Source organism: Cyphomyrmex costatus, unplaced genomic scaffold (assembly GCF_001594065.2).
Source record: "Cyphomyrmex costatus isolate MS0001 unplaced genomic scaffold, Ccosl1.0 scaffold103, whole genome shotgun sequence".
In the NCBI taxonomy this organism is placed as follows: Eukaryota; Metazoa; Arthropoda; class Insecta; order Hymenoptera; family Formicidae; genus Cyphomyrmex; species Cyphomyrmex costatus.
This window is the reverse complement of record NW_017274987.1, coordinates 6,307-17,794: the sequence shown is the minus strand read 5'-3', so window position 1 is coordinate 17,794 and position 11,488 is coordinate 6,307. Positions and strand designations below refer to the sequence as shown.

The 11,488-nt window shown below is 33.4% G+C and overlaps 1 protein-coding gene across 1 annotated transcript in view; it reads right to left on the bottom strand.

The window, feature by feature from the left end:
* LOC108773688 (sodium channel protein 60E) overlaps positions 1-8,694 on the bottom strand; it is a 29,258-nt gene extending 20,564 nt beyond the window's left edge. The window contains exons 1-3 of the mRNA XM_018539587.1: positions 8,254-8,694; positions 1,834-2,153; positions 1,288-1,647 (exon numbers count right to left, since the gene is read on the bottom strand). Of these exons, the coding sequence (XP_018395089.1) occupies positions 1,288-1,647; positions 1,834-2,153; positions 8,254-8,694 (1,121 nt within the window). The remainder of the gene's footprint in view (positions 1-1,287; positions 1,648-1,833; positions 2,154-8,253) is intronic.
* Between the last annotated feature and the right edge of the window lie 2,794 nt (positions 8,695-11,488).

Here is an 11,488-nt window from a genome sequence, read left to right as displayed (position 1 = left end):
TTCGGCCACCCCCCCCCGCACCCACACCGTCACAGAGATCTGCCCCGACAGTACAATCATAGCAACAGTACAATCGTAGAAGTCGTGTGCCCCTGTGCAGGGGGGGGGATGAAAGTTACTTCTCGTGGAAAGTTTAACGTTTCTGAATAGGGAAAAGTGTAGAATAGTACTCAATATCATACATGTATTATATGTTATACCTTCATTTTAAAATTGCAACAGTGCAATCATAGAAGTCGTATGCCCCTTGGAGGGAGGGAGGGAGGAATTGGAGTTCGTGTAGTGTAGGAAGTCAAAATGTATGTGTAGAATAATGTTTAAGATGGTATATAGCAAAAATAAGACGTTATTTTTAAAACTTTGATTGTTAATAACTTTTTAACGAAGGGCGAGCGACGGCTAATACCTGCCGGAGGTTACTCAGGGTCATGACCTTGACAACATACGTCAAGGTCAAGGTCATCGGAAGGTGTTCCCTTTTTGTAAAGGTTTACCGAATTTTTTTTAAATTTAGATAGAATTTTTTTCTGGGTTGTCTGAGTTTTTATTATTTGTCTTATATAATATATGTATAAACACATTTGCTAAAAATGTATCATTAAAAATGAACAAATATTATTATACTTATGTACACTAACGTCACACAATGATACGATTTTATTATTTTATTTTATTATTTTATAATTTCATTTTTTAAAACAAAATTATAATGCAAACAAAATTTCATCTCTTTAGTTGCCTATAAATTGATTTTATAATATATATTTTCTAATTACAGTGCTATTATTGTTGCGTAATTTTCTGGCAACTTTTCTATGTGTAATATTTTATAAGTTAATTATAAGTGAACAATTTCTATAAATTAAATTTTTGATTTTCTTTAATACATGTTACCTGATACAAAAATGACATAATTTGAATTTTAAACATGATGATACTGTATGCTTTTTTGGAATGTATTCTGTGAGGAATAAACAATTCTTTTTTGTTCTGAGCTAAAGTTGCACAATCTTTTTATTCTTCTTACATAAAATTCCTCTCATATATTCCATCAAAAAGATATCTAATTTCTATACAAGAAATATATTGAAAAGATACTTCTAGTTGAAAATAAACGAACCAAATGATCTGATTATATCGGTCAGATTTCTGTTTATCTCAATTAAAATTATATGGTAATAGATTCAACCAGAAAATTCTTGGTCCACTTTCAATCCAAATTCCAATTAATGCAATCAGACCTTTTTCCAGCGTATTATTGGTTTAATCAAAGTTAGTCGTACTCACGCAATGTATTCTCTTATGGAACGTTGAATCAATCTGGCAGCTTTGTCTTGTCGCTTCCAGATTCTTGTGGAAGACACTATCTCCAATTCTTTTCTAGTTGGAAACTGCTTTTTGAACTTGACATCCATCTGTTCTTGCAGCTTTCTAAAATCATCCGATTCTTCGACGTGCCCAAGAACGTGCTTAACAAGCGCGTGTAGAATGTCCAGACAATGAATCTTGTTACCCTTTGCGATGGGAAGATTAAAGCTAACCAACGCTACAACGTTGGGCTTTGATATCCCCAGCGGCGGATCCAGGCTTGCTATAAAGTCGCTCAACTGCGAAAAGCTAATAAATTGTGTTGCATGTGGATCATACCTAGAAAAACAACAATTTAAATTCAAAATTGCATGAAATTAATTGCATTATTATTGTTCTTTTAATTATTTTACTATTAAATCAATATTTCTAAAAACACACGGCTAAATAATTTTAAATACTTTATACGATTTATCAAAAGAAGAATTTTTCTTTAAAATAATAATAGCAAAAGTAGCATCTTACTTCGACCATCGGATGTAGAACATCTCTAAGTCATCTTCGACGATACCAATCTCCTCTTCTTGGTGAGCTTGATTGAAATTCTCTAAGATGATGGCAATGTACATATTGATGACTATCATGTAACTAATAATGATAAATGATGTGAAGTATGTAATTGCTAGCAAGGGATATCCGCAATCTCCGTTCATCTGTCGACTGTTTGGTGTAGGATCGCATTCAGGTGGTTGCACCATTAACGATTCCAATACATCATTCCAACCAGCCGAAGTCATCAAACGGAACAACAGCTGCATACTTCTACCAAACGTTTCGAAGTTCACCTGCAAAGAATATTAACTTTTATAACAATAATTAAACAACAATTATTAATACTAATTGAAAATAATATGATACAAATTTTGAATGATTAGAATAAATCTAATTAAATAAGAGAATTCCTATAGTTGATCATAACGGATCTTAAAGCTTAAATATTTTTGTGTGAATTTATACTCAGAATGCTCAGATAATCAAGTGTACTTTACGGAGTTATACGAACATAAATGGATATCCGTCAAATATAAAAATTTTTTACAAATTTTACAAAGGTCTATGGCGTGAGGTAAAAATTACACAAAAATGCGGTTTACAGCAGTCGAAAGAGTAAATCTTTAAATTAAATACCGATGAGAATAAGCCATTTACGGTCAAGCTGGAACTTGGATACTTCTATTGTATATAATTTCGTGTAAATTTATATACCATGTATGTAGATCCTTAAATGCGCGCCAAAAATTTTTTTTAGACTTACAACGCAAACTATCGCACTACTATCACAAATTAAATTGACTAACAATCTAATAATTGTTGATGCTCATTGCATCTTGGATCTTAATAATATGTTGAATGACATATTAAAAATGATAAATCTTTAGATTAGGGGACCCCCCAATGACCTTGACGTTAACATAAGTTGTCAAGGACACGACCCTAAGTAACATCCAACAGGTTTTAGCCGTAATTCGCCCTTCGTTAAAAAGTTATGAGCAAAAGAAGGTTTTAAAAATAACGTCTTTTATTTCTGCTGTATATACAATATTAACCCATTAGCGCATACGGTGCCCCAGCTGGGGCAATTTTGGACACACGCGTTTTCAACTCCTAAAAATTAATATTTCTTGACGAAACTTTGCACCCTAAGGTTTTAAGGGTCGCTGATCACGAATCTAAGGTCAAAATTTCAATATTCCAAACACTGGATCCAATATGGCGGCTCAAACACAGACATTGCTTTTTCAAAGCCCCAGACGGACAAATCGAACTTCCAATTACTCAATGCCAACGAAAATGGGTTTCCATATGTTTTTGGGGTCGCTGAAATCTGAAGTCAGAATTTCAAAATTCAAAATGGCGGATTTAATATGGCAGTCACAAAAAAAATAAGTTTACAATTCAGTACCGTTTTTCTTGAAATTTGGAAAAATTGTTATTTGTATGTTTTTGAGGTCGCTTGTCACAAATCTGATGTCAGAATTGCGAATTTCAAAATGGCGGATTCAAAATGGCGGACCACCATGAGCTAACTCTCACTACATCAATCGTATTTTTACAAAAATCTGTATCTGTACGTTTTTGAGGTCGCTGATATCGGATTCGCAATCAGCGACCTCAAAAACGTACAGATACCGATTTTTGTAAAAATACGATTGATGTAGTGAGAGTTAGCTCATGGTGGTCCGCCATTTTGAATCTGCCATTTTGAAATTCGCAATTCTGACATCGAATTCGATATCAGCGACTTCCAAAAACGTATAGATACCGATTTTTGTAAAAATACGATTGATGTAGTGAGAGTTAGCTCATGGTGGTCCGCCATTTTGAATCCGTCATTTTGAAATTCGCAATTCTGACATCCGATTTGTGACAAGCGACCTCAAAAACATACAAATAACAATTTTTCCAAATTTCAAGAAAAACGGTACTGAATTGTAAACTTATTTTTTTTGTGACTGCCATATTGAATCCGCCATTTTGAATTTTGAAATTCTGACTTCAGATTCGGTTTCAGCGACCCCAAAAACATATGGAAACCCATTTTCGTTGGCATTGAGTAATTGGAAGTTCGATTTGTCCGTCTGGGGCTTTGAAAAAGCAATGTCTGTGTTTGAGCCGCCATATTGGATCCAGTGTTTGGAATATTGAAATTTTGACCTTAGATTCGTGATCAGCGACCCTTAAAACCTTAGGGTGCAAAGTTTCGTCAAGAAATATTAATTTTTAGGAGTTGAAAACGCGTGTGTCCAAAATTGCCCCAGCTGGGGCATCGTATGCGCTAATGGGTTAATTACTATTTTGCACACAAGTTTTGATTTTCCACGCGAAGCGATTTTAACCCGCTTCCCTAGTCCCCATTGTCCGTACAGTTTATAGAGATACACGTTTACAGAACGTACAAATATACTTGCAAAGTAATGATTCTATTCTGTCTACTATATACATTATATAATGAGAATATTGTTATACTATTTTTTATTTCAACCCTACCTCTACCCTGCGAAGGAGCTCGTAACTACCATATCGTTTTATGTAGTAAAGTGTATGCGTGAATGTAGTAGGTTCTGCACTCTCTGCGGGGCTCTACTACTGTTAAAAATAACCTAACCCAATCCATTTGTTGATGTGAAATAGCAGTACAATCATGAAAGTGTATTTGCATGTTAAGTGAGATGCCTATACTGTTGCACGTGAATTTCGACTTTCTACGCGAAGCGAGAGCTACCTTACACCAACAAATGGATTGGGTTAGATATTTTAAATTGTAATAGAGCACCCCGCAGGAGGGACGGACCCTATTGCATTTACGCATACATTTTATAACATAAAACGACATTGTAGATGCGAGCTCCTTCGTTAAACTTTTTAATGAAGGGCGATCGACGACTAAAACCTGTTGGAGGTAACTCAAGGTCATGTCCTTGACAACATATGTCAAGATCAAGGTCATTGGGGGGGTTCCCTAATCTAAATATTTACCTTAAAAATCTATAAATAATTTAATTATATTGCGAAAAATATTATCGGCCGGGAATCGAACCTGGATCGCCTGCTTTGCGTGCAAATGTCATATTTTTAGCGTGTTCGAAAGTATTCCTTAGATTTTGTTGAGTAGTGTATTTGCTGACATTAAAATACATAGAATGTTACAAATGCAGCAATATGACTGCTTATTAGGGTGTCCATTATTTCCCAAATTTCAAAAATCAGTTTGTTCGCCCCCTAGATCTCTTCTTTGGCACCAAAAATTAATGTAGAAACTCAATATAGTCCGATAAATTAAAATTAAGCCGTGCCACCGAGCACTTCTTTTTTTCCATACAAATAACATGGGGATTTTGCATTTTATCGGCATTTAATTCTCTACGATGATTCTGTCCGTATAAAAAGTCATACCCAACGGAAAATTACTTCAATACGGTGTACTTACAATGAAAAAATTTGGCAGAACTCTAAAAAATTTTTTTTGCACTGCGTGTAAGCCTCCAATTAATACATTTATTTGACATATTTTCATTGAATTTGATTATTTTTTAACAGTTTTTTTTTTATACAACCACTGGATTTATGTACCAAATATCAAAACAATATAAATATGTAGTTAATTCATATTTATAGTGTAGTTGCACTAAAAAATTTTTCAGTGCTATAAAAAACTTTTCATAAAAATTGTTTTATGTGTAATGAATGAAAGTATTTCAATAAATAAGTTTAAAAAAAATGAAAAATAACAACTAACTATTACTTACTTACTATTTTATTGTTGTAAAGAAATATTCAGCCTGTTGATTCCTCTTACTAATAAATAAATAACAAATAAATCGTTATAAATTATATTTATTACTTTTTATTCTTTACACTTACAAAAATATATCGCTCACATCTTCAAGTGAAAAACTTTTCATTTTTGTCGTGTCTTTTTATGTGAAAATTGATTGTTTTTACGATTTTTACGAAAATTGATTGTTTTATATAATATACTTACAAATAAATGCAAATTTATTAAAATACATTTTTTACGTAAAAACAATCAATTTTCACATAAAAGGACACGACAAAAATGAAAAGTTTTTCACTTGAAGATGTGAGCGATATATTTTTGTAAGTGTAAAGAATAAAAAGTAATAAATATAATTTATAACGATTTATTTGTTATTTATTTATTAGTAAGAGGAATCAACAGGCTGAATATCTCTTTACAACAATAAAATAGTAAGTAAGTAATAGTTAGTTGTTATTTTTCAATTTTTTTTAAACTTATTTATTGAAATACTTTCATTCATTACACATAAAACAATTTTTATGAAAAGTTTTTTATAGCACTGAAAAATTTTTTAGTGCAACTACACTATAAATATGAATTAACTACATACTGTTTTGATATTTGGTACATAAATCCAGTGGTTGTATAAAAAAAAAACTGTTAAAAAATAATCAAATTCAATGAAAATATGTCAAATAAACGTATTAATTGGAGGCTTACCCGCAGTGCAAAAAAATTTTTTAGAGTTCTGCCAAATTTTTTCATTGTAAGTACACCGTATTGAAGTAATTTTCCGTTGGGTATGACTTTTTATACGGACAGAGTCATCGTAGAGAATTAAATGCCGATAAAATGCAAAATCCCCATGTTATTTGTATGGAAAAAAAGAAGTGCTCGGTGGCACGGCTTAATTTTAATTTATCGGACTATATTGAGTTTCTACATTAATTTTTGGTGCCAAAGAAGAGATCTAGGGGGCGAACAAACTGATTTTTGAAATTTGGGAAATAACGGACACCCTACTGCTTATACATCCTTAATAGCAAAGTCTGCGGAAACAGATTTGGAGCAGAACTTGCTGACAATGTTCGATTGCAGATTGGCAACAAATTGTAGACAGAGTCTGTATTGTCAGCAAACTGCTGCTAAATTGCTAACAACGTCTGTTGACATGTTTTACAGCAGATTGGTTGCAAAAACTGAGCAGAGTTTGTTGACAATTTTTGATTTCAGAAAGGCAACAAATTGTAGAGTCTGTATTACCAAATATTGTCAGCAGACTGTTCGGTTTTTGCTACCAATCTGCTGTCAGATCATGTCGGCAGACTCTGCTCGGTTTTTGTCACCAATCTGCTGCAAAACATGTCAGCAAATGTCGCCAAATCCATAGCCAAATGCGAACGCAGATGGTTACGGTTTTGTAATCTGTTTTGTTATCAGGGATGCAACAAGTTGATTTTGAAAAATTTCAAGAACAAGCGGTCAGCAATGTAATATGTTATTTTATTTACAACATGATAGCAACATGACAGCAACGAATGTTTATTCCATCTTGTGCGTCATGATATAAATATGATGGCAACAAAATATATATAATAATTTTTATCTGCTATTGTGTATATGTCTTTAGGTTAAGTTTTTATTTTATACTGTTAGTTCTTTAATTCCATGTGGTAACACTTGGGATAAACTTCTGAAAATGACCAACACCTGAATTTTTACCGACAAAAAGGTTTAATGCCAAAAATGTTTATATAAAGTTGTATATACTACCTATAAATGCATTACCGTTACATAGCTCACTATAATTATTTCCGAGAGACTGATATTAATCCTGACTTCCAAGATCTACCCCACTTTCGTGCACTCATAAAGAGGTGAGGGGTGATGTAATGGAACTCATTTTGCATAGAAATCATGGACTCCTTAAGCAGGAAATAGGTGGGATAAAAGTTGCTTCGTGTGGAAGTTGTGCATCCCTTAAACGGGGCGGAGGGGAGAGTCGCTTCGCGTGGAAGTCGTGCGCTTGTAAAACAGGGGACGGGGGGTGAGTGGGATGACAGTCACTTCACATGGAAGTCGTGCGCTCCTAAAGCAGGGGGAGAGGTGAGGTGAAAGTAAACGTGTAGTATACTAGCAATAATAAGTACAAACTTCTATATATAACTTCATTCAAACATTTTTGGCAAACATATTAAACCTTCTTGTTGGTGAAAATCCATTTAAGGGCATTTCGGACGTCATTCGGAGAATTTTTGCCAAAATTCATGATAATCGGGCGTTGGTCGTTTTCAAAAGTTCAGTCTGGAAAAATTGTAAGTATTAATAAGACTAATAATATAAAATAATAGAGATAAAAATAATATAACAAACTGCACGTTTTATTAGCGGAACTTATCACAAAATTTTGTAAATTTATTAAAAATTTCACGTAAAGTATACGGTACTTTTAACTATTTAGTTATATATCACATATTACATTTATTAAAGTTCATACAAATTCGATATTCATTTAGTAGCGATGAATTTTGTAAAAATTTAGTATATAATCGATATAAATATACAGCAATAAGGCTAAAAAGATAAGTATCTTATAATACGAGTATAATTATCCGCACACTAACCATATCGTCCAATGCGCCTTGTTTCCTGACATGCCCGAAAACAGACATGCCGATGATGGCGTAGATAAATGTGATCAGGGCTAGCAAGGCCCCGATATTGAAGAGTGCTGGAAGACTGACGACAAGAGCGAAGAGCAGCTTACGGATACCTTTCGCAGCTTTGATGAGCCTCAAGATTCTGCCGATTCTGAACACTCTCACGACTCGCAAGAGCGTCGGGGACACAGGAAAATCCATCATAATATCTTCCATTAGAATACCCAGAATGGACGCCAATACAAGTAAGAAATCAAACAGATTCCAGGGTACCGTGAAATAATGATAACGTAGACCTATTATTTTGACGATCGCCTCCAGGCCGAAAACGGTCGTGAAAAAGGCGTTCGATACTTCGAGGATAAAAAAGATTGGATGTGGCTGATTGTAATGCTCGATCCCCATTGTCAGCATGTTGAGAAATATCAAAACGAAGATAGCTATTTCAAATCTGAAAAATCATACAATAGGGACCGTTTTTGAAAAGAAACGTATATATATTATATATAAACGTATATAAAACGAAAAACTAGGGAAATAGTATACGTAACTATAATATATTATACATAATATATACTATAGTATTTTTCTACTTTTTCGTATAAGCTTTTTATCCGAATAGGAGTCCAGATCGTTTCTCTTTTGTGATTCGCAATTGTTCAAATTAATCGTCATTTTTCTTGTCAAAGCGATGCATGCAAGTTTAACATTCGTGCGGTAAAAATGACGTAATCATATCCATTGGCAATACATTTGACAACTATAACATTAAACTTTATCGTTCGTTCGCTTTCTTTAAATAGTTAAAACAAAACGACTCTTTCGTAAAACGAGAAAATTGTATAAAACGATATAAAGAATTTTAAGTCTATCTTAATTGTGATGAAAACATATATCTCTGCTATATGTGAAAAAAAAAATATTTGGAAACGGTAGTGTCTAGGCGTTAAGCCATGCGCGCCCGATAGCCACTGCCGTGGCTACTTTACGCGAATCTGAGAATTTCGGGGGATTGAGATGATCAGATCTCAGTAACCTCTGAACTGATCAAGTTCTATATACGCTTAATCGATAGCCATTGCTTAAATTGTATAATAAAAGTGCTTTTATTTTTCTTCTACGTGCCTTACGAGGGGAGATATTGCGACGCAAAGTCCGAATCTGTAACTTTTCACATCGTTTTTAAGAAACGTCGTCGTTATTATTACCTCCTCCCTCCTATTTCTCCCACACCCCTCACTCCCACTATCCATCTTTTTCGCTGTATTTCACTCTCTTTCTTTATGTAAAACCTATAATCGTAAATTACTTTTTTTAAAAAAAAGGTAAAAGAAGCGCTAAGACTGCTTGCCTCTGATAAAAAACCGTTTGGGCCAGTTTCACCAACGCCAATTACTTAATCGACTGTGAAACTGACCAATCACATTTGCTGTTTAGTAGTAGAACCATCTTTAAAAACTTACGTGGTATTATCCTTATTATTTACTTACCTACATAAATCAATGACATGTATCATTTGTATAAAAGATTTGATATCAATTAGTCAGCGCCAAGTTAAATCCTACCTTATTACTACTTAATTTTAATGACATTTATCATTTGTATAAAAAATTTGATATTAATAGTCGGCGCCAAGTTAAATTCTAATCTTTAAAAATTTACGTGATATTATCCTTATTTACTTAATTCGAACGACATGTATCATTTGTATAAAAGATTTGATATTAACAGTCGGCGCCAAGTTAAATTCTATGGTATTATGAAAAGTTTAAATCCTAAAAATTCAGAAGTAAAAAATAAATATAAACTATTGCCAAACTAGTTTTTAAATCAAAATTCTGTGTTTTTAATTTTATTCAATTTTTGTTGAACAAACTAACAGAGCAAGAGAGTATGTTATAAAACCTCCTCTCTCTCTTTCTCCGCTACCCCCACCCAACTACCCATCTTTTTCGCTGTATTTCATTCTCTTTCGTTATATAATATTTTAAAATCATTTTTAAAGTCATTTGTTATATATATGGTGCAGTGGATTTTTCCCATTTGAGCTGTACTAAAAAGAGAGAGAGAGAGAGTTGTTAGAAATATATATATAAATTTATTATAATAATAATATCGGTATATACGGAAAGTTTCGACTTCACAGAGTCCTCAACAGCCGCAACCGAATTCTTAAAAATTAATTTTTAATATATTGGGAAGAATATCACAAGTTGGCGTTTCGTCCCGGCTTCCACTATTGGACTCATCAGTAAGGTAACGTAGTGGAAGCCTACCTTAGACCAATATATTAAAACTACCAATATATTAAAAATTAATTTTTAAGAATTCGGTTGCGGCTGTTGAGGACTCTGTGAAGTCGAAACTTTCCGTATATACCGATATTATTATTATAATAAATTTATATATATATTTCTAACAACTCTCTCTCTCTAGTATAGCTCAAATTTGTTCTTGACCGGGGAGGTATATTAAGTTTAATTTGAAAAATTCATTTGAGCGGATATTATAATTTAATTTAGTTTGTTGTACGCTGGTCTAACAATGCGTGGGAAAAATTATTAACCCTTTCAGTCACGCATTTTTCTATTCACTGAATTCGCTTGAAACTCGTTACTCAGGGGTTTTTGGGGTCGCTGATTACGAATCTGATATCATTTTTCAGGAATTCAAAATGGCGGATACAATATGGCGGACGACTTTTTAAAAAATGGATGAATTTGCTTGAAAGGAGTTACTCGGGGGTTCTCGGGGTCGCAAATTACGAATCTGATGTCAGTTTTTAAAAATTCAAAATGGCGGATCCAATATGGCCGACGACTTTCTAAAAAATGGATGAATTTGTTTGAAACGAGTTACTCGGGGGTTTTCGGGGTCGCAGATTACAAATCTGATGTTAGTTTTCACTCATACATAAGCGTCTTCCACTTATATTCAATCGTTTTAAATCCCAAAATCTATTTTCATTTTCGTATTCAGCAACCCCGCGAACCCTCAAGTAACTTCTTTCAAGCGAATTCAGTAGATTTTCAATTTTCATATCCGCCATTTTGGATCCGCCATTTTAAATTTTTAGAAACTGATATCAGATTCGCAATCGGCGACACCGAAAACTCTCGAGTTACTCGTTTCAAGCTAATTCAGTCGAGTTTCAATTTTCATGTCCGCTATATTGGATCCGCCATTTTAAATTTTTTGA